The sequence below is a fragment of the Larus michahellis genome, chromosome 5 (genome assembly GCF_964199755.1).
Source record: "Larus michahellis chromosome 5, bLarMic1.1, whole genome shotgun sequence".
Lineage (NCBI taxonomy): Eukaryota > Metazoa > Chordata > Aves > Charadriiformes > Laridae > Larus > Larus michahellis.
This window is the reverse complement of record NC_133900.1, coordinates 40,821,960-40,846,831: the sequence shown is the minus strand read 5'-3', so window position 1 is coordinate 40,846,831 and position 24,872 is coordinate 40,821,960. Positions and strand designations below refer to the sequence as shown.

General features: G+C 38.0%; 1 protein-coding gene across 4 annotated transcripts in view; it reads right to left on the bottom strand.

Moving 5' to 3' along the window:
- Nucleotides 1-24,872, bottom strand: part of GRIA2 (glutamate ionotropic receptor AMPA type subunit 2) — a 95,672-nt gene that overhangs the window by 35,753 nt on the left and 35,047 nt on the right. For all 4 annotated transcript variants that reach the window (XR_012587376.1, XM_074589750.1, XM_074589752.1 and 1 more), the window contains exons 3-6: nt 17,502-17,741; nt 13,268-13,464; nt 8,952-9,005; nt 6,421-6,582 (exon numbers count right to left, since the gene is read on the bottom strand). Coding sequence is in view for 3 of the 4 variants with exons in the window: in XM_074589750.1 (XP_074445851.1) it covers nt 6,421-6,582; nt 8,952-9,005; nt 13,268-13,464; nt 17,502-17,741 (653 nt within the window). In the remaining variant the exon portion in view is untranslated. The remainder of the gene's footprint in view (nt 1-6,420; nt 6,583-8,951; nt 9,006-13,267; nt 13,465-17,501; nt 17,742-24,872) is intronic.

Genomic DNA, 24,872 nt, shown 5'->3' with positions numbered 1-24,872 from the left:
TGACCATCTCTCTAGGAAGCCTGTTACAGTGCTTGACCAACCTCTTGGGAAAGAAAAGCTTCCTAATGTCCAGTCTAAACCTCCCCTGGCCCAGCTTTGAACCATTCCCACGCGTCCTGTCACTGGATACCAGGGAAAAGAGCTCAGCACCTCCCTCTCCACTTCCCCTCCTCAGGAAGCTGTACAGAAGAATAAGGTCACCCCTCAGCCTCCTTTTCTCCAAACTAGACAAGCCCAAAGTCCTTACTAGTTCCTCACAGAGCTTTCCTTCCAGCATTCTCCAGATGCATTCAAGAACCTGAACATCCTTCTTAAATTGCAGGGCCCAGAATTGCACACAATACTCCAGGTGAGGTCACACCAATGCTGAATACAGTGGGATAATCACCTCTTTTGACCAGCTGGATATGCTGTGTTTGATGCACCCCAGTGTGCCGTTTGCCCTCTGGGCTGCTGGGGCACACTGCTGACTCCTACTGAGCCTGCTGCCAACCAGAAAGATCCCTTTCTGCAGGCCTGCTCTCCAGCCACTCCTCTCCCAATTTATACTTGTATACTTTAAGCTTAGTACTTATGTGGTGGGTTGACCTTGGCTGGATGCCAGGCCCCTACCAAAGCTGCTCTATCACTCCTCCTCAGCTGGAGAGAGGAGAGAAAACAGAACAAAAAGCTTATGGGTCGTGATAAAGGCAGGGAGAGATCATTCACTGATTACCATCATGGGCAAAACTTGGGGAAAAATTAAAATCAGAGTAGGACAACAAGGAATAAAACCAAGTCTTAAACCACCATTCCCCCACCCCTCCCTTCTTCCCAGGACCAACTTCACTGCCAATTTCTCTCCCTCCTCCTCCTGAGCGGCACAAGGGGACAAGGAATGGGGGTTGTGGTCAGTTCATCACACATCTCTGCCGCTCCTTCCTCCTCAGGGGGAGGACTCCTCACACTCTTCCCCTGCTCCAGCGTGGGATCCCTCCCATGGGAGACAGTCCTCCATGAACTTCTACGATGTGAGTCCTTCCCACAGGCTGCAGTCATTCACAAACTGCTCCAGCGTGGGTCCCTTCCATGGGGTGCAGTCCTTCAGGAACAGACGGCTCCAGCGTGGGTCCTCTGCGCGGTCACAAGTCCTGCCAGCAAACCTGCTCCAGTGTGGGCTCCTCTCTTCATGGGTCCACAGGTCCTGACAGGAGCCTGCTCCAGAACAGGCTTCCTATAGGGTCACAGCCTCCTTCGGGCATCCACCTACTCCAGCATGGGGTCCTCCATCAGCTGCAGGGGGAGGTTGCGGGGCTTCACCACAGGCAAACCTCTGCCCCGATGCCTGGAGCATCTCCTCCCCCTCCTTCTTCACTGACCTTGGTGTTTGCAGAGTTGTTGCTCTCACATATTCTCACTCCTCTCCCCAGCTGCTGTTGCACAATTGTTTTTTCCCCCCGCCCTTCTTAAATATGTTCTCACCAAGATGCTACCACCATCACTGATGAGCTTGGCCTTAGCAGCAGCAGGTCCGTCTTGGAGCCAGCTGGCATTGGCTCTATCAGAAATGGGGGAAGCTTCTAGCAGCTTCTCACAGAAGCCAACCTGGTAGACCCCCTGCTACCAAAACCTTGCCATGCAAACCCAATACAACATCATGTCTCGCTAGCCTTCAAGTGGTAGTAATTGAGCTTCTTCCAGGAATTAGATCAAAGGCTGCCCCCAAACAGAATGGGTTAATCAGATTAGAAAGTTGAAGCAGTTGGATGCAAATGGATGTGTTGTCCTTCAGTGTCCTGTCCTTCCACAACAGCAAGAGATTTGCCTTAAACATAATATACTGACACAACACTAAGGCTCAGAAAGCCCAGCATATTTGTAAATTCACAATAATGGATCAAAAGGGGATTTCAACTTGGTATTATTAGGCCTTTATAAAATTAAATGTGGCCTTCGTTTTGCTATTTGACAAAGAAATTCACCAGGATGCTCAGTGCTATGTTTCAAGACCTACACGTTACTAGTTCTTCTAGAATTGCATGCAGAGACTGATAACAGCACCCTCAGTTACAACAGATATATTCTAAATTGAATCTGAGGTAAACAGTATATCGGCTTTACTTTCGAAAGATGAAAAGACTTTTTGTAAAAAGACAGAAAAGCACTAGTTTTAAGTGTCCCAAGTTAATCTTCAAATCTTGTGTTTTTTTATCAATACAGGTACAGCGCAGCAACAAGTAAAACCAGTGTCTCTTCGCATCTACATCCTAAAACTGCAATTTCTTGTAATTAATATTTTATAAATTGTGAAAATACATTTTTAAAGCAATTTGATTCAGGACCTCTTCTGGCCATCTATGAAACGGGTTTTCAACAATGTTTTTATTTCTTGAAGAGCACATTCCTTTGAAATGCACTTTATCTTAGAAAGAGGTGTCTTCGTCTACATTCAGGATTGTACTTTGACGTTGTGATATGTGTATGTGTATGTGATATGTCTTGTCACGTCAGCTCAGTCATATCCCATTGACTTGCATTTTATAATGTAAAATGAATGTATACTTCCCTTTGGATTACAAAAGGACGATAATACAACACAGTTGCAATGCTATTGCCTGCAATGAAAGAACATTTGCAATCCCAGAGATAACATTACGTTGTAGGGGCATGTAACCACCTCTCATTTCTGTATTGATAATGCAGGACAGGATAATACAGAGTGTTAGTGGACAGCCAGCTTAACATGAGCCAGCAGTGTGCCCAGGTGGCCAAGAGGGCCAATGGCATCCTGGCTTGTATCAGGAATAGCGTGGCCAGCAGGAGTAGGGAAGTCATCGTGCCTCTGTACTCGGCACTGGTGAGGCCTCACCTCGAGTACTGTGTTCAGTTTTGGGCCCCTCACTACAGGAAAGACATTGAAGTGCTGGAGCGTGTCCAGAGGAGAGCCACCAAGCTGGTGAGGGGTCTGGAGAACAAGTCCTATGAAAAGAGGCTGAGGGAACTGGGCATGTTTAGTTTGGAGAAGAGGAGGCTGAGGGGAGACCTCATTGCCCTCTACAACTACCTGAAAGGAAACTGTAGAGAGGCAGGGGTTGGCCTCTTCTCCCAAGGGAATAACGACAGGACCAGAGGAAATGGTATGAAGCTGCGGCAGGGGAGGTTTAGATTAGATATTAGGAAGAATTTCTTTACTGAAAGAGTGGTCAGGCACTGGAACAACCTGCCCAGGGAGGTGGCGAAGTCACCATCCCTGGAGGTATTTAAGAAACGTGTAGACATGGCTCTTCAGGGCATGCTCTAGTGCCGAAGATTATTGGTTTGTGGTGGGGTGTTGTGTGTGGGGTTGTGGGTGTGGAGTTTAGTTGGTGGGTGCTTTTTTTTTTGTGTGTGTTTTTTTTTTTTTTTTTTTTTATGTGGTTGGACTCGATGATCTCAAAGGTCCCTTCCAACCACTAAGATTCTGTGATTCTGTGACTTTTATTAGCCTTCCTATCCTTTTCATAAGGAATTTGCAGTGACAGCTTCCTAAATTCCATGGGAAATAATGACAAAGGCTCATTTATAACCACTGACAATTTGGACAACTGCCTCAAAACCAGAAGAGGAGAAAAGTTATTCATAAGATCGCGGAAGGGACAAATGGCAGACCAGGGATTTAACCTGCTCACTAACTTCGATTTTTATACACTATTCCAAGAAGAAAAGGATAACAAACGCAGCTAGAATATTAACATATGAAGGAACGGCATGTTCAGGAGGGACAGGTAAGGGATGCAATTCAACAAGAATAGATGAAAAATCCTGTATTTTAAAGGAATGATCGAGTGCAAAGATATTGTATGACACCATCTAAATCGGCAGTGGTACAGAAAAGCAATGCAGAAAAAGATCTGGATGTTTGCGTGCATCTCATGATAAATGTATTTCAACAGTATCACGATAGTGAGAAAAAAAAATAATTAAAAAAATGAGTAACAAAAAAGGAAGCCCTGAAAGGAGTACTGCTTCTGAGAAACACAAAGCCGTTATTTCAATGTCTACTGCATAGCACTCAGATGCCAATCTGGCATTTCAAAGAAGATGGGTACCAATTAGAAAGGTTCCAGAGCAAAATGACGAACATGATCTCAGAGTAGAAAATTCAAAGGAAAAGGGATTATTTAGTTTAGCAGGCAAGAAGGCAAGGACAAATATGGCAGCCATCTTAAAATATAGAAGGACAGCTAAAAAGGAGAACTTCCTCACATCCATTAGAAACAGATAAAGGGGAGTAACAGATTAGGTGATACAAAGGTTGATTTAGGTTAGACAAAAAGCAAAAAATAAGACTATTTAAGCCCGGCAATAGAACACTTGGGGAAACTGTTAAATTAGAGGAACTGCCAGGTATAGCTGATTCTGCCTTCAGGCAGGGAGGATGGACTGGTCAAAGACCTTTCTTGCCATGTTTCTATGATTTCTATGATTCTGCTCTGCCTGTAGCTCCCTCAAGGATGGGAATGAAATGTGACACATCTCTGTCCTTACATGTAATGGCAGGCAAAAAAGACAAGTGATACGTGTATAAGGGTAAAAGATAGAAAGCTACAAAAAAAAAAATACAGTAACCAATGCAATCAATCTCTCCAAACATTGGAATATACCTCCACATTTTCCCCCCCCATCAATACCTCTAGCATTTATAAATTAACTAATAATTTAACACAAGTCTCAATCTCTTGATTATCAGTGAGATCCTGTACATTCCTTAAGCAGACAATATATAAATGAAGATAGATCAGCCTTTTAAATTGAATTTAAAATGTGTTTTACGCTAATAAGATTAATGAAAACAAATGTTTCAATTCATTTATTTCTCCTATCCATAACAAAATAAACCTCTAAATAGAAGTTATTCAAAATACACTCCTTCAGCCCTTTCAGTTTCTAGTAGACTTGAAAGGACCCATCATGGAAGAAACAGAGGGAATACCTGTGATAGTTACAGATTTTAATGCTCTAATAAAACATTGCAACCACTTCATCTTATCTAACACAAATGCAATTTTCTGCCTACTGTAAGTAATACCAGAGGTACCAGAATCCTTAGCACACTGTCCCTCTGATCTACTTTTCCATCAATGAGAAAAACTGCATCTTGGCTTCAGTTAGACTTTTTTTATTTTAGTCATGCATTTCACTGTGATCATTTCCAGACTATGATTATGCAACATTAGTAGGTGGGTAGATTTGGGCATTCAAGAATCAGAGAGACAAAAGAATTTTAATAATCACTTACAGCCACGTCTCTTCCTTTTTTCCTAAATGAGAGCACTTATTTACCACATATATGACACGTACGTAATATGAATGTGTCTAAAGGCATAACACTGACTCTAGTTTATTATGTAAAACTTCAAATGAGAAATCCAATTATTCTGTGATAAAGATTTTAAAAATACAAAAATAACCACAGAAAAATCATAACTTTGCCTAAATGACCCCCACATTTAGCCTCAGAAAAAAGGAACCTACAAACTTTTTTTTTTTTCATTTAAATTAAGGTTGTGTGCTTTAAAGGATTTTTGTTCCAGGAATTTTAAAAAAATGGTTCTTCCATTACTTACTGAAACTTCTTATCCATCTCATTATAAATCAATAATAGCACAAATAGTTATGCCTAGAACATTTGCCATTTAATTTTTTGTCTCAATACATCCTAGAGCTATTTAAGTATACTCATTCTTAATAAAATTTTTGATTGTATCACTTAAAAGAAAAATTATTTAGCATTAAAATGGCGTTATTCTTGTTAACATCTTGCAAGCACTAACTGGTGCTCATAATGGTCACAGAAGGTAAGAAAGTACTATTATCCTACTTTTATCCAGAAGTAAAACTGAGGTAAGGAAGTTCAACCACTTGCTCAGTGTCACATCTTGTGTCACTCAGGCCTGAAATCAGACCATGATTCTGTACCTCTGGCATACCATTTAATTTTAAAAGGCTTCGTGGGATTTAGGCATCTGTCTCAAAGCAACTGTCTTACCATTTCCTTACAAGTTTATATTATATCAGAAAATGCTAGATCTGTGTTCCCTGGAAGCCTACACATGACTACGTATTTGCCTTTAAAACATTTCATAGCACAGAGAAAGAGAAAAACCAAGAAAAGCCAGTAGATACTTAATATATCATCACATCTAAAACAATTACCTAACAAACTGTCAAGCGCAGATTTACAGTGACACAAGAAGAATTAAAGTTGTCTTGAACATTTTTGACAGTGCAGCATCTTTGCTCAACCAGTGCTATGATAGACAATGTTAAAAGTACCCCAGAGAAATATAAAACTGTGTTGGCACAGCTGATTTTGAAAGGCTTTCTCTGTCTCCTGTCTTTCTATTCCAATTCCCTCACTTCCTGCACATCTGTCACGGTTAAAACAAATGTAAGACATACCTTAATTGTACTAGTGTGTGCACCAGGATATTCTTTTTCTTCCAGTGTTGACCAGCGTTGTATAAATTTTGACACCAGGGGATCATCATAGTCAACTATCTGAAATCCTGAGACGTTAGCTCCTCCAAACTGAATTTTTGACAAATCTCCATCAGTAAATCCCTGGGCACAGAAAACATTATGTCTGTTATTCCAACAGTTTTGGCAGATCTCTCAATAGTATATACAAATAAAGAGTTACCACATGACTTCTACTGCAGAAGTGTAAGCCCGCTCAAACAGGATCCAAGTTTAAGTCCTGGGCTGCCAGAATTAAGTCGTCATCTCCACCAGCCAGCAACGCCTCTTGTTGCTCACTAGACATACACCTTTATAGAGTGGATCTGTCCTTGCCATGCTTACTTTCCTAAACATTCTTGTTAATTTCAATGGGACTGCTTAAATGAGAAAGGGAACACTGACATGAATAACAGTTAGGCAAGCACGTTTTAGGCAGGTATAGCTACAGCCACAGTGGTGTCCTCTTGTTGCCAGGATGGCTACAGCACGTGGAAGGATCTACCATCTCCCCTGCCTCCTCCCTCCAGTAAAAGAACTACTTCTCATTCTTACAAACAGCACATATGTTTTGTTTTCCATATTCTGTGTTTTAACTTGCCCCAAACAACCATACAAACGAATTTAAATGAAATACTGCTTTCGGACACTTCAATTTAAATGAATGCTCTGAGTGAACACAAAAAGTAGTAGCAACTTCAGACCACGCTATTAGAAGTTACTACAATTGCTATGCTAGATGCTCTTTAACTATTGCATATTAATGATACTCATCAATGATGTGTTTCTGCATGCTAATAGAGACACTTCTACACGGATCATGAAACTTTATTCAATATTATTGTGAGCTTGACATTCAAACAGGAACATTCATTGCATACTCTTCTCCATCTATCAGCATGTTTTATTCTTAAAACAGATCAATTTCTTGACTGACTGATCAGACTGGAGAACATTATTACAGTGAAGAAAAGAAATAAGGTGGATTCAGTGAAGATGATTGGATATGATCAAGTACTAGGTAAGTTTTCTTTGTGACAGAGAAAAACAGTTTTAAAATCATTACATATATATTTTATATGATGTTATACAGAAGATCTACAATATTTGCACTTAAACTGTATAAACCTGTAGGAAGCAAATATGATATTAAACAGCTTTAAAATACAAGATTCAGTAAGTTTTAGATCTTATGGGCTTACTGTTACAAACTTAAAGCAATGGCTAAAATAGCAACCAGTTAACATAATGAAATACACTAGACAATTTTTCTAAAATATTTCCCTTAAGACTCAAAACACTATTTATACAATATTTGCAATGCAAAATACAAATGTCTAACAGTTAGGGAATTTTTCAAGTGTTGTAAGACTTTTATGCTTGCTTTGTGAATATCAGTACCTTACCTTCTTTATCTTAAAAAATAGTTAATAAATATAAAAATGAAATCCCACTGTTCTGCTTTAAAGAGGCCTTTAGAGTATAAGGCTTCTTCATACCTGTCTAGTGACATACATGATCCTTCACAATACTGCCTGCCTGGAGGGAGGGAATGTTTTGATCAAAAGTTGGGAGGAGACAGGGGTTACGTGTGAAGTGTGACAGAAACACTATGGTCATTCTGTTTCCTCAGGTCCCTCAAAGGACTATGGAAGACTCTCTGGGCCTTGATGAAATTTCTATCAAGCGCTATCACAGTCCAAGACTAAGTGATGGAAAAAATTATTTAGAGGCACTTACACCATGCAACCACCAAAACTTTTTTCTGGAACAGAATAACTGAGATTCAAGCCTGCAGAATTTGCTTTGTCTGTTACAAAAAAATGTTGGATTAGATTCCCTAGGTGCAGTAAGTGTTGTTGACTTTCATGTCAGTAAAATGGCCTTTCACCTTTAGACACAATTTTAAAAGAAAATACTTTGACAGAACTAATGTGCTTCCTGAACTTTCCCCCTTAGGAACACTATTAGCTCTACTGTCTGATCACCTATGGTCAGGAACAGATTAATTCAAACTAATCACCAAGCCAATCTGAGGAATGAAGATGTGTAAAGCTGAGGCTCACTAGTCTAGCAGAATGAAAACTGAGAACTGTAATTTTTAAGTACTTTAGAGGTGAGAGAAGAAACATCAGTTTGCTGAATGAATGTATCAGCGTACAATGCAGAAGGTATTTTTTCTGATTTCTGTACCCTACTTTTCTAAAGTATGTAGAAAAAGGGATGAAGTGCTACTGAAGGTGCTGAACAACCTTCACTCCCATTGATGGAAATATCACAGGAGGCATCTAAGCCCTGAAAAGATTCAGCCAATAAAACAAACACCATCTCAATACATGCATTCGTTTGGCAAGGATAAAGACGTTCAGCTTTTTTTATTTTCTAAAATGCACTTAAACCAAAATAATAGTTGATGCACTTCCATGAACAGTAAAATAAGTAATACAGGTATTTTAAATATTAAAAATGCTTACCAGATTTGCAATGATATAATGGTATCCTTTAACATGTTTACCAATTGTGATAACCTGTAAAAAAGAAGAAATACCCCCGTAATGGAGAATGTTCACCTGATACTTGGACTGAGACTAAAAAAATACAAAATGCGGTATGATGTTAAAGCTAGTTATGAGCTTTATGGTATGCAATACTGAGTTTGTTCAGTGCTTTACTCTTTATTTTACTTAATCCAGTATTGAACATACTCTCTGCTGGTGGAAATCAGTCATTTTCAAGTCCCAAGATCTGGAAACTGAGGAGTTGAATGCTAATTATTATGCTGTGTATTAAAGGCACAACCTGGACAGGAGAAAGCAGGCATCATGCAGTAGAAGCACTGTGTCTCAGAGACTCTTGTTTGGATTCTGCTCCCTTTGTAGCAGAATTGTAATGTTCCTTGAACTGGAAAAAGCTTAAAAGCCCACTGACATTAATGAAAGCATCTACATTATGAGGAAGTCTTTCAAAGTTCAAATTGTTTATTGCCCTAAGGCTTCCTCGTAATCTCCCTCAAAGACAGCTGCTGGTTTCTCAGTCTCCACTGGCAGGCACGTAATATGGATTCTTCTCCCAAATAAGCCTAATTAAGATGTGTCTGCATGGGGAAGTTTGCATTTTGAAGCAAACGCTTCCCCAGAAAAAGGATGTGGGAGATAACAGGACTCTAGAGGTTCCTTCCATCTTTTGAACAATGACAGCAACTTAATGATTCATGTATGTCCTCAATTAACAAATAACTAAAATATTCAGAAGGTACCCTATAACTTGTACCAGGCTAGTAGTGAACAACATTCCACATACTTGCTTTAGTTGCAGAAATACAGTATAACTGAAGGCAGCATTTAAAACTAAGTTTTATGTCACTAGAGTTTGAGACTGAGAGGATCACATTACATAGGCCATAGAAATTTTTCAATTATTCCTCTTCTGAGCTCAATATATACATGATATATGAACTTAATTATTCTAAAACAGTTACTTGGTTCAGACTACTCCAGACTCATTACTTATTAAAAGGTTTAAGAACCGTGTTCTGATGTATTTCTTATGCAGCTGCTGCTTCCAAAGAAACTTCAGTTAGACCAAACAGATTAGCTCTTCTACATAAAATGCCTCTTTGTCATTGGTATCTGAGAAAACAGTCGGCAGCTGCAAGTCTTTGGATCAATGGTTACTAACTCCGCTCTAACTGCTACTGGGTACTATTTCATTAATCTAGCTTTCTAAAACATTGCCCTTTGCCACTCATCCATATGAACACTAAGGATGCTGCCAGTTAAAACTCGAAGATTCAGTGGTAGCTCCAAAAGCCATGACGAAGGAGCTGTGGACACAAAGTTATTCACCAGTGTCCCTAGTTTAGCCTAGCATCTCAAGCAGGGATAGAGAAGAAGTGGCAGTAATTGCACGGCTGCCCAAAGAGTGTTATCAGCAGGAAATGAGATTCTGCAAAGGAAGCTGGCTGAGAAGAGATAGAGGGTATATAATGAAGAGCATGGTAACACTGACCTGCCAAATCAGAGAGAAGGAATATAAACTAGTCTGAGGAGAGATGGGGAACTGAAATACTTTTCAACTTCAAACGTCATAAATCATTGATATCTGGAAGAGAAACTATAACATGAGACAAAAACCAAGAATGATGAAGCAACTTTGCAAACACATCATGTGTGTATACAAAGATCGGAGGACTACAGAGTGTTACTGGGTGAACCCGAGGTTGCCACCACAGCTTAATAAGTTAGTGGGATAAATCAAACACTACCATAGAATGTTTGTTCAAGAATAGAAAGCAAAGAAGAAAGTAAAGAAATTGTTGCTCTGTATATCAAGAATTCAAATAATACTTCAGTATTCAAGAAAAATCTGGTCAACAGAAAGGCTGTTACACAACTCTCAGTAAAAATACACAGGAAAAGAAAAGGGATACTAATACAGAGGGTCTACTTCAGGCACCCTCATGAAAGAAATTGCTGAGGGTTTTTTTCTGGGCAGGTATTAAATGAATTTTTAAAGAATAGATCTGATAGGAAAGCAAGACCTGAAGTACATAGTTTGCTTTTAGAAAAGAAAATCAGAACATTACATTTAAAGGATACTCACAGGCCAAGAAATCCATTGTTCAGCACAGACCTTCATCTTAAGAGATGGAAAAAATTAATAGTGAAACAGTTATTTCAGATTTTATTTTCAGCTACTTGAGATATTGAATGTGGGTTTACTTTTTTACGTAAGGAAGGGAAGTTACAGAAGCAGAGTGTAAGGATAATGGACTTAGAAACCAGACCAAACTCCAGAAACTGCTAGGGTATCTTGTAAAGAGAATTTCAAGGCTAAATCCATATGAGACAGCTGACAGCAATTAAAGAGACCATGTTCTAGGGCATAGCAGTAAACTATTTTGAGAAGAACAACTAATTGGAATTATATTAACTGACCTACGTGGCTGACCTAGTTATCTAGAATTCTTCAGTGACTTACAAATCAAAACAGCAGAAACAACAGTTTATCCATCTGTATGCTTCAGGAGTAGCACAAGTCTATGGGGATAAGCCGAGAAAGTCTGACTCAAAACAAGGCAGAATCTATCAAAGTGCAATTAGGGTAAGAAAAATATCCCCGAGCTGCAATCAAAAATTTAAGAAGCAGCCAAAGAAAAAAAATAGGTCTGTTACTAAATAGGTAGTAAAAATGAGTGGTTACTAAATGCTAAAGAGGGTCCTTGTCTTTAAGAAGTGGGAAAAGGAAAAACTGGAGAAACTTACAATCAGTCAAACTTCCGTATCAGGGAAGAGATTATAATGAATATTACATACTTAATTTTAAAAGAATCTATAGGATAATAAGATGTTAAACAGTCAATATAGTCTTGTCAATATCAAAATACGTCAAAGCAATTTCTTTCCTTTCTCTGACATGATAGCTAGCCTAATAGATAATGAGGAAACAGCAGATGTGACATATCTTGAGTCTAATAAGGCTTTTGTCCTGTATGACATCGTTACCAGCTCTTCAGGGAACACAGACAAGACACCATAAAGTAAGCGAACAACCGTTTGAAAAGCCACAGAGAACCAGCTGAAAAAGACCTAAAAGTACTATTTCTCTCAAGCAATGCTCTACTCAGTACATTTCTTGACACGGGTAACAGATCCGAAAATATGATTTTTAAAAAACTGCAGATGATAGGAAGGTTGCAAATGCTTTGGAGAACAGGATCAAATTCAAATTGATCTTGAAAATTAGAAAAATAGTTTGTGGATATGAATTCCAAATAAAACAGACCAATACAATGCATTCCATTGAGGACAGACTGCCTGAGCCTCTCCAAATGCAATGACCTTCATAATAAAGACCAAAATTATAAGCCCTTCAAAAAAGCTTCAAACCAATACATCTTAACTCTGATGATATATCCCTATAGATGCTACACAGCCTCACATGGTCAAGCTCAAGCCAGCAGGGAACTATCCTTATAATCTTCCATTGTGCTCTGCATGCATAAAAAGAAGATACAGAGACAGTAAGACCTTCCTAGACACTAGGACTAAAGAGGTGGATTTGAAGGTAATGCAATAATTTGAATTAGAGCACCACGATGCTGTTGTGAAAAATAAAAAAAAACAACACCGTTTTGGCAAATAATGTATGTGTGGTTGGAGAGAATACATAATTTTCCATTATGTTCAAAGCTCAGGAGGCCTTAGCTATGGAAAACAGCATCCATTTTTGGTTAACATACCTTAACAGGGAGACAAAACAGAGAGACCCAAGGACAGTAGGAATGACAAAGAGCTTAGAAACCTGAACTACAAAGGGAGTTAAATGGAAAAGAGAAGCTGTTGATACAACATTCTGAAGATGTAAAAGGCTCTTGGAAAAAGCATTAGAAGCAGAAAATACTTTCTAGGTGTAAGGAGAATTAATATAACACAGACATAATATAACTATTTATAATGCACCATATTTAATAGTGTATCGACTACATGTAATATAATATACTACATAGGTTGTGAAATAGCCTTAATGAGATTTTTTTTTTTCCAAATAATCAGGGTATAAAGCCATATAGGATCATCCAGATAGAATTATCTTGCCTTTGAGCAAAGGGAGGGATTATAGGATTTGTATGTTCACTTTCTGCCTGATATATAAATGGTCCTCAATACAAACCTGTCACTTCCAAATGATGCATAATAATCACAAGAACAGGATCAAGAGAAACGAACTCATTACATTTACTTATAGAGTATAGCTAACTGCTGTCACTGAAGAATGGAGAATAGCAAACCTGATCAACAATGTCGTTGACTTTATCGCGCTCACAGTCCAAAATCACTCGCCTTTCCTTTTTTACCTCTAGATCTTGAAACAGTGAACGGTAAGTTTCATCTTTTCTGTCATTGTTAATATTTCCTACATTGATAGCAGTCACTTGCCATTTCTTTTCAGCAGCAGAATCCAGCACAGCTTGCAATGTTGATAAGCCTAGTGAAGCACAGGAGAAAACAGGAGATATGACCGATAAAGCTTCAAGAATAACGAGCTTCTAGAATGTTATTTATGAGATTACTTATTTAAGATTTCCTTGATAGTTGTTTGACCTGTCACACATTGTTAGGACTCAGAAATGAAGATATGTGTGGGCCAAATCAGTTCTTACTGCATGAAATGTCTATATACTTCGCTGCAAGGAATCAGAGTAAAGCCTTGCAAGGACAACCTTTTGGTTTTGCTTCAACCTTCTTCAGAATGGAATTTTGCAGTTTCATTGATTTACTGCTGAATTCCACATGCTGGGAAAGAGGTCTTCTAGAGAAAAGTGATCCAGTTATGGCAAGAGGATCAGCTGCTTATTATGAAATGCTATTGAACCGATTTTGTTCTCGGCACTTGAGCAGTACTGTATTTAAACCCGGACCTCACTGAGGTCTGTGGCAAAATTCCCATATTCTGCAGTGGAGCTAATGGAGGAGTTACTTCTGTTGCCTACAGTCATATCCCTGATTCTGAAAGAAGATATGCCACATATCTCTTTCCATATAGATAAGTAGGCTCAATGCTAACAACTAACAAGCAGTCTACAGGAGTATGTTTGCTTCCATTTTATCCTTTTGGCACATTACTGCCAGGAAGCTGTAATGTCTGTACAGCTGCAACTGCCTACAATATATTGTAAAATCAGTGAAGATTTTACTTGACCGATTTTCCGTTTTAAAGGATTAAATAACAGAGTATAGAAATATGAAAATTACTGCTGGAAATGAATTTCTGCTACACAACAGATACCATTTTAACAATTTCCAGCAGCACAGGAATTGGACTTGTTATGTTTAAATCCCTTCCAGAGAATTCCACCTAATTCTAGAGAGCAATTTTAAGGATAGCAGATAGTATTACAGAAAAAAGAAAATTAGACTTTCTCACAGGCCAATTGACACTTTTGCATATTCATCTCCCTTGAAACCACAGAACACCAGGAGTCATTTCTTTGAGTCAAATTTATGACTTGATACGTAAAGGAACCTTCAGGAATAACTCTCATGAGAAATAACAGTGGTTATGTCCATAAATGTAGAAAGAAAGCACTGCGAATTAATTTGTCTTATAGTCTATAAATACATCATTAAATTAAGATTGGTCAGTGTTTAGCAATTCAGCTTTATCAGTGAAAACAGTAATGACTTACAGCACTATACAAGACTGGTCATTAGCAAAGGTAGAAAACGTCAGGCTTCCAAAAACATAAATTCAACAATAATCTCAAATAGTTTTGGTTTTCTATGTAAACTTTAAAGAAAGACTGTTATGAAGTTTTGTACATCATGCAATGAATATGTATTTTAAAATAATAGATAACTACAGTCCAAGGATACATATAAGCTATTTATAATATTTTAAAGATAAATGTGGAGAACTCGTGCTAAAAGGAAAAGATAATTAATGTAAGCAAACTAAAAGATGTAGGGAATATCTTAAAACATTAAAAATCACTAAAATAAGTCAATACTTCATATTAATGTTTTAAATGGTAATTTAAAATAATTAAAAAAAAAAAAACAAACCACAAAAAAACCCACCCAAGCTGAAACAGATATAATCTGGATCAGGATAATTGTTTCAGATCTCATTTAGTAGATTTCAAGTCCTCCAATCTGTCTATGTTTCCTCCGAGTTAAACAGAATGTCAGTTAGGCATAAATTAAATGGGCTATTAATGTTAATACTATCCATTACAAAGGGGTTTTATATTTTACTCCTCTGATCTTCCATTTTTCCTTGGGACTCCCTTTTCTTGGGATGCTCTCTGCGGAGATATCAAATGGATGCCTGGATTTCTTGCTTTTTATAGGTGGCAGATTTGTTCAGCCCCATACAGTTTAGTTTATTCTGACAGCAATAACACATTGCAAAAGAAGGGAAAACAAACAAAAAAAAAGCATTCATGGCAGTAATTCTGTGGACATGGAAGCCTCAGGAGAGCGGTAACAGAAGCAGGACTCTGCAGAGGAGAAAACTCCAACAACTTCAGTTGCCTTTTTTTAAACTGCAGGAATACTTCTATTTGGGAAACTCATGAGCCTGAAACTCTTTTGGTCATAATGAGACAAACTCTTAATTCAGTGAGCTCTGAAAAGGAGGACTGAACAGAAGCTGAGTAAATTAGCAATTCTGTTACAGATAGAATCCTCCAATAACGTCACGACTTTTTCCAAAACCCACTGTTTACTACTGGCAACACAGAGGAGGCAAGGAGGGTAAAGGACACTAATCCACATATATGAGAGCAACTGCCATATTACGCCAGTAATAGCCTGGACATGCATATACTAAATGGCCCCACTTCTTATAGACAGGAATGAGATAAGAAACTGCCCTGCACTTCAACCAGTCAGCCCCTAACCACAGAGGAGCTGTAAAAGTAGCAATAAATGATTCTTTTGGAATAAGTCATCAAATTAATTCCTATTAACTTTCACAGCTTCCATGAAAAGTAAGTCTCTTTGGCTTTTTTATGTCACTCCTGAAGGTGGAAACATTTTAAATTATGTATCATTCCTTAAATACACGTAACTGTCATTACATTAACACTTATGCAAAAATGTTTAGAGGAATTGTGGACCCAGTATATTCAGGGTTTGAGGTCAGTGTTGCTGACTACACACTGCTTGACTCTGCAGGTTAACCTTGTGCAATCAGTGGGAGCACTGAGGAGCAACGATTTACTCAACATAAAGGTAGCAGCTTCATGCCTTGGAGCTTGTTATCACTGGGGTGCCTTGCCACAATTAAAACAAACAAATAAGAAAAAAAGGCATAACCGAAGGATGACTACAAAAACAATTTCATGCTGTTATTCCTGGCCAGATTCAGCCGGTGCAGCTCACAAGAAGAACTAGGTGTTTTTCAGTATTTTCTAAATATAAAACACATGCAGGTCACGCACTGCGCACTGCGAGATGATTGACAGAGTATTGGCTAAGCAAGTAGTTTTACATCTGTCCTTTCTAAAAAGGCAGTGAATGTTTCCGTTTCTAATGCGAATTTGAAAAGTATCCACTAGAGAAATGGGCTTAGGGTTCATCCTCCCACATGACATTACTGTTGGGGGCTACATACCAGTATTAGTTTATGTAACTTTAGTGCTTACAACGGTGATAATGAACTGTATTGAGGAGGTCCCTTCAGCTTCTGAACAACATAATGTTTAAAATGGTGAGCCACAAAATAGCCTTTTTTGAGTGAACAGGAGAAGCTAAAATACAGAAAAGTTAGCCAAGGACTAGGTAAGGAGAACCTGAAGACAGAATGGCAATAATGGAATCCCAGAAAAGGCAGTCAAAAAAATCCCACTTCTGTATAATGTTGCTTCTTCTCAGAAAAATAGTTCATATACTGGAATTTGCAAGTTATTCTTCCCAGCTTATAAACTGCTATATTATTATTACTACAACCATAAAAGGGCATAGAACTTGAGAAGACTGTACCATGGAGTAGATTTCTTACAGACAGTGGATTTGGGTTTATCAACAACAACAAAAAAATCTAAGCTCAACAGAGGAGAGGAACTCAAGTATTTATCAAAAGCAGTCTCCAAAGAAGCAGGGACTGCATCCAAGATTCTTGCTTGCTTAGTGCCCAACTATCGATTTTGCATGTGCGGAGTGAATCTGTGATAACACATTGTCCTTCATGCTCAGATGTTTGGTTTTTTTTTCCTCCTTAGATGATTCTTTAAAAAAAAAAAAGAAAAAAACTTTTCATAGGAACTGTTTTACAACATGTGATTAATCTCGTATTGCTTATCAGCATGTTTTCGATTCTATTAATATATACTGTCATAATTTTATTCTTATTTAAACAATTTTGTTTCTGTCCCAAAAGCTCACTTCTGAAGTAAAGCTTACACTTACATTTGCTGCAGGCAAAAATTCCTTTCCTCATTTACTTTTCCAATACTAATTCAGCATTTCAGTAAGATACACGTAGCAAACAACATGCAGATAAAAAGTACCACATCTTACCTCTGTCGCTGTCATACAAATACGCAAACTTGGTCCACTGATAGTATTCAATCAAACTAAGAAGAGCCCCCTTGAGATCAGGTCTCATCTGAATGACGAAGGGATGTGTTCCATCTGTTGGGAAGCTGGGAGTTATGAATGAGACATGAAGAGTCCCACAGAATGATGTTATGGTATTTACAGACTTCTTGTCATAGAATCCAAAAATAGCAAAGACTCCTCTTGAAAACTGGGAGCAGACTAGGAGGGAGAAATAAAAACAATTAGGTGGGAGAATTAAAAAAAATAAATATATATATATTGAAAACTCTATCATGTATATATTTATGAGAAATAATGAAAATGTCTGATCACATAAATACCAGGAGAAAACAGTAATACTCTGCTACAGAGATCATTTGTTAGTTTTATTATTAATAACATAAAGCTTCTGCTAGAAAAAAACAACCAAGAATAAAAAAAATCAGAGATGTGGTTCACATTCCTAGACAATTAATTTAGAAATTAAACTCACCAAGTTATTCTTAAATTCAATTTATAATGTCAAGTATAGTCATGAAAACATCAATGGCAAATGTAATTTATAAAATGCGTCATTATGACCACACATAGTATTACAGAAATAGATAACTTTTTGTCACAAAAATAAATTGGCTTTGAGGTCAAGACTGACTGAGCTTTTTGCAAAAGACCTTAAATAATTTTCTATTTGGAGAAATATAAAGCCCAAACTAGAAGCAAATCTATTAATAGCAGAAAAGTAAGGAGTTGATCTGCTTTAAAACCCTTCCGTTTCAAGGCGTTATTTTAATTCCTGCTTTGAAGGACTCAGCAAAAGCTAGTCCTTCTGGGTGACACTTGTGGTCATGCTGCAGAAAGAATAACCTCACAGGTGTAAACAACATGATGATTATTCACTTTTTATCACTGGAGACAATTCAAACCAATTGATGAATGCTACCGACCACCGCAGCCTGTGTAAAAGAGCTAGTTCTTCTGGGCTATTCTCTTCTTTGACGCTGCAGTCTATATTAGTGCCTAAATTCTAAAACCAGGGTACAGTAAGGAGATGTTCATCTCTGATTAATTCTCATTTATCACCTATGCATTCTTTGGTTTGCATATAGTCACCTTGAACAAGAGACATCCTTCTAGAGAAAACATCTAGTCAGCCTCATTGCAACCCCTGCTACACCTGACCTGTTTATAGATAGAAATCACAGTGTAATTGAAGCTAATTTTGCCCATCTATTTAGTGCACTAATCCTTGAATATAATTCACCTAAGGGCAAAAATAAGTTGACTTATTTTTAAAGTTTCTCAGATTTGAATATTTTCTCTTTTAGAGTTACCGCATCTTTAATTTTTTTTTTTTAAATATCATCCCTTTATGCCTGTTACTATTTATTGCAATTTTCTTTTCATGGCTTTGCCTATCTATCTTTGCTACCACAGTCATCTCATATACCTTAATTATTTCTATACTCCAATTAAAAGCACCTAAACAGTATGGGTGAAATTCTGAGTCTGCCAGTTTCAACAGTTCTCATCTATTAAGTTTAATTAGGTCAGAATTTCACCTCAGGTGAGAGAATACAAATGATTAAAAAACTTGATGAGTAATACCCCTTTATAAAAGAATGCTGCAGGTTTTCCAAAGCTAGGGTACAAGATGGTCAGACCTCTCCTGTTCCCACCGTAAATTGTTATGTCAAGTTACAATATTTATCTCAAATGTATTAAGGGTGTAGGGTATAACACTGCTCACGTTGAATAAAGGTTTCTGAAAAAGGCTGTGAATTTTCTGAATAGCTTTTCTGTTTTCGTTACCGGAATGCCAGTAGTGATTCCAAACCACTATGCTCTCACTGAGACAAAACCAGCTCACTACCTCCCCAGACACTCATGAACAATTGTTTCCCATCTGCAACGAAAGCTAAATACTTTCTGAACTTGCTACAACAAAGGCGTTAATGTCTCCTAATCCACCTTCAAAAATGCACATTAAAATAAAGCACCAGTTTACATTTGGATCCCTGGGCAAGAATTCTGGAGAAGACTGTTACTAGCACACTACTGTGATCTTCTCCATTAAACCATTTTAATGCTGCATATAAGGTGACAGAGACAACACCAGTGTCATTCCAGGATCCCTGGGATCAGTATTGCTGACTCCTAGGATGCTACCACATCTCCTGTCACACTTACTGCTTTTCTTCAACCACCAGTCAAGGATTTTAGGCATAGATGAAATAACACTACCTACAACTGCCAAAAAAATGGGGCCAGCTGCCTGCACCAGAAAATTTGAAAACCTTAGGCGATTCCTTCTCAGAAGCATCACTCCACCCCTAATAGAGAAAAGCCTGGGTCTTTCCAGCACTGTACTCCAGTCTCTGTCTCCAATCCTCCCCCATCCTTCCCTCCCCTCCTGACACCAGAGAGATCTGGACCTGTCAGGCCTCAGCTAAATATCTTTGGGGAACGAAGTTCAATCTGCCCATGCTGTTGGGAAGTTTTAGTTAAGGCTCTGTCCTGGCTTCTGAACTCATGTAACGAAATAGATCTCAACTTCCATTTAAAAAACCACTACACTTGGAAAAGGAAAAAAAAAAATCCCCCCAAAATCATAGCAATGATTTGTAATGGCAAATACAAAGAGCCCATATTACTTATGCTAGGCTTCAAACATGAACTGGGATTATTTAAAGCTGGGTATGTACTGGATCTGGCTGGGATGGTGTTCACTTTCCACACAGCACCATATGGTGCTGTGTTTTGTATTAGTGTCCAAAACAGCGTTGCTAACACACCAGTGTTTTAGCTATTGCTGAGCAGTGCTTGCACAGCACCAAAGCTTTCTCATTTTCCTCTCTGCCCATCCCAGTGAGAAGGCTGGCGGTAGGCACGTAGTTAGGAGGGGACGTAGGCAGACCACTTGACCCAAATTGCTCCAAGGGATATTCTGCGCCACATAACATCACGATCAGCCATAAAACTGTGGTAGAAGATGAAGAGGATAGAGAGCTCTGACTTACAGGTTGGCTGTTGCTGGAGACTCGATGGGCACAGGTCTGCTTGTGGGAAGGGGTAAGCGAGTGCCTTTGCATCACTTGGGTTTTCTCTTTCCTTCACTTACTAAAGTGTCTTTATCTTGATCCACAAGTTTTCTCACTTTTGCTTTTCCTATTCTCTCCTCTGTCCACTCTTGGAAGGGGGGAGTGAGTTGAGTGGCTGTGTGGGAACTTGGCTGCTGGCTGAGGTCAACAGGGTAAAAGGTGTTATTCCACCTTCCACCCACAGGACAGACCTGTTAATACCCCTGGCCTGTGCTTGGACTGCTGAAGAAGTTCTGTATTGCTTCAGTGATACAGACACACACCCAGTTCACTCTCTTCAGAAGACAACTGCTGTTTCAAACTGAGCACCCTCTCTGATACGGCACAAACCCACACCGCCTCTCTTCAATAGTTACTCACTGCCTATTGATTAGAGACACAGTTCTCTTGGATTAACACAGCTAATGGCTCTCCATTTTAGCGATCTTTACACCTGGCAAATCATCAGTCCTTACATATATATGCCATCTTCTGGGGAAGGTAGGTAAAACTGGAATTTTGATCTCCTCTCCTGCACAAAGCGAGAGACATGTAGAAAGCACCACCTCTAGCAGGGAAAGTCAAGTCACTGTAGTTCTAGCTATTTACAGAAGCTGCAGCTTAACAGCTGAATTCTACACATGTGTCCACAGTACCAACAAACAGTATGATAAAAGCAAGAACATTTTATATTTTTGAAATTATTATGAAACCTGCCACACAGATACAAACTCTCGATTCAACCAGGGTCCCCTGGATGTGAGATAAAAACTCTTTCTAACACAAATCTTGAAAGTGAGGACATAACGCACATTAGCAAATATTAAGCTATGTGGGTCATCCAGAAAATCAGGATCAACTTTAATCCATGAAAAAATAAGTTTTCATCAGCAGTGACCGGTGTCACAGTTGTATGCTGAAGAACCTCAGTGCTGTGCTTTTGTACGTGAAACAAGTGGGAGAGCACCTGTGCCATGTAATAAAAAAACTAGCTAAAAATGAGCTAAAATGAGACAAATGCTTGCATTTGTTTTAGGGCATTTGGTCTCTCAGGAGCAGGAGAAAAAAGAAGGGATTGTATTTCCAAATATATAAATGGTGATCCAGTGGATAAAGCAGAAAGTGTAATTGTTTTTGGCAGGATTCCCACCTTAGACCAAGTCTACAGTCATGTTGTTATAGCTGGGAGACATTAGTTTTACAGTGGTGAATCACAAGCTGTTCACAGTTATTAGATGAAAAAAAAATCATGATGATTAGGACTCAAGCCATTGAAACATGAAAGATATATTTTATTAAAGACATTAGAAGCAACTGCCAGGATTCATTTCTTTCAAGCTCTTCTATATGAACTTTTTTTCTTTGGGTTTATGTTGTCCTTTCTAGAATTAGTCAATGGCCTACTTAGCAACATGAAGGCAAGGATACAGTAAGCTCATTTTGTGATCACTTTTCTAGAGACTCACCTAGAATGGCAAATAACTGGGAATTCTAAGAAACGGGGTAAATAATTAAAGGTACCTGAGAAACAATTCCCAGAAGGTTTTGTAATAGCCGAGAATGAAATATTTATATTTGACTTATCCTTGTTCTTCTACTACTATGTTCTTCTAACATAGCTGGGCAAAAACCGAGTTTGCCCTTGTTTTCCACAACACTGAAAATGTGTCCTAGTCTTTTCTTACAAAAGCTAGGGCCTAGACTTTTTCAACAACAAAATTAAGCTTAAGCCTGCAATGAGAAATAGGTGCTTTGTCAAAGGAGGGCCAAAACTACTTTCTCAATTATAAACTCCTCCATTCTTAACTATGTCTGTTTCTTCTTAAACCTCCTTTTTACCATCATGCATTCAGACCTTTCTCTCAAAGTTTCCCCATTTCCGATCCTGTTTTGTGAATGAACTCAATGAATAAGCAGGATAATCCGATATTTGGCACTGTGGCTGTAACTGGTTCTCCAGAAATAAATATAGCAACATACATTCTTTGTCTCTCATCATATAGAACATACCTCTGTGATGCATATCATATTATACCCAAGACTTAAAAAGTGCCAACTGAAGAGTACATTTGAAAATTCAAGATATAAAAATATTACAAATACACTTAGCTTTACACAATGAAGTGATGCCAGTTTAGGAATGATAGTTCATTTTCATGACTGAAGAACTGCATCTTTAGAGGCACAAAATCACTTAGAAATAGTTGCATTTGAATACATATGCTTAGAAACTATTCCTGATCAAGTCTTCCTAAGCCAAGATTTCCTTTCCAAAGGGAGAGTAATGAACCTAATTGTTGTTTACATTTGGGGACAATTAAATTGAAAAAATAAAATTAGCAAAATGCTCATTTAACTTACTGAAATAGATGTTTAATAATACCTGCATATGGGAAAGTTTACAAAAAGTTTTATTATGACTCTTAACATTCTTCTTACTTTTCCAAGTATTTCTATATTTTTATTTATATGAGAGTTTTGATACTTGGTTTCTGTCCAAAGATGAAAGTTTAAAATGACTGAGAAAGTATTTGCCATTTGGTGCTTAGATTTTAAGTGCTGTCTAGTATTAATGTTGCTTTATATGTTATTTTATAATATTAACGTGGTTTAGTATAGTTCTAACAAAACTGCTTCAATATTAACATAGGGAAATAAGTCTTCAATGCATATTATTTAATCACACCCAATGATCATTCTCCTACTTCTAAGAGAAAGAAAATAAGGCACAAGTGTAAAGAAAGAGTCAAGCACTGTCTCTGCAAAAGAGGACCAAAACACAAAGAAAACACTAATTGGTCTGAAAAGTTGATAGATGAGTCGGAAGTAGCCGGGAACAAGACACAGAAACCAAATGCCCAGTTGGTAATTTCAGCTTCTGAAAGGCAACATTAAGAACAGGCAGACAGTAGAAAGGAACCACAAACAATAAATGGAACAAAAGTAGCAAAAAATAAGCAAGAACCACAGCTGCCAAAAGAATTCACATATGATTGAAACTGCATCAGAAAATCATTATGAAAATAAAAAACAAAATGGATTGCTTCCAAAGTCATTAAGAAAATTGCAGCATAGCAGAAAGCATATTGTATACACTTTTATAGACTAAAGAATTTTTTTGTAGTAATGTTATATATTATCTCCATGGACTGTTTTACTCATTCAGATTATACTATTACCTTCTAGATTTGAGGGGTAAACTTCTCTTCACGAATAGTGAATAACACATAGGGAATCACACAAGTCCATCCAAAGTGTTATTTAGAACCATGAAGGAGTAGGTTTTTAAACAGATGAAGTTACTTTTTCTAGGGCCATGGTAAACTAACTAAAATTGGGAAAAAACAGTTCCCTAAAGCTCAAAGAAGAGTGTAATAACCAAAAGATAAGACAATGGACTAAAGCCTCATGCTAGGATTCAATAAAACATGGACACAGAAACCAAATAAAAGCTGGCATTTTAAAATCCCAAGATATCTTTTACCAAAGCCAAGAGGCAAATCAATGCCAATTAAAACATCAATGGCAATCAAGAACTGAAAATATGCTATACTTCCGGATAACAAAACACTGAATTACATGAAAAAGGCCTTCCTTTTTGTCTCTTTTTGCTATTTTTAATTACAAATAAATGTGGATTTTTATCTTATTTTGAGCATTTAAGAAAATCAGCATGCCTGGAATTATAGCCATTCAATACTGATCTAAACAGTGTATTTTCCTCTCTGCAGATTGTGCGTATATATATTGTGGTGAAAAAAAACAGACCTCGCTGGGAAAGATAAGCATCGAATGTCGAGCTACATACAACAACAAAGAATGAAGTGGACCTCAGAAATACTTGAGCGATGAATTCTTCACCTGTACATCACCGTTAAAGCACAAAACACAACTCAGAGCAACAACCAGGCAGTTAGCAAACAAACAATCCATAACAGAAAGGGGGCCTCAGTTTTGCAGAGAGACGACTAGAGAAATTCTCACAGCCTCAGAGAGGGAAGAAAGCAAAATTTAAATCCTGAGGCTGGAATGTCTGTAGAGGACCATTATGGTGGAGCAAGTACAAAGGACGTTTTTCCACCTTTTCTGGCAGAAATGTGGTCTTCAGTTATTGCTATGACCTGAACTGTTTGTTCAGAGATCGGAACCGAATGGAACTTTCCACACCATGTTATTAGCAAAAGTAGCTTTGATCACTGTGCAAAATTACAGTCAAAACCTGGGTTGCTGCAGTACGAAACAAGCTCAAAGACCAGAGAAGAGGTAGATTAAT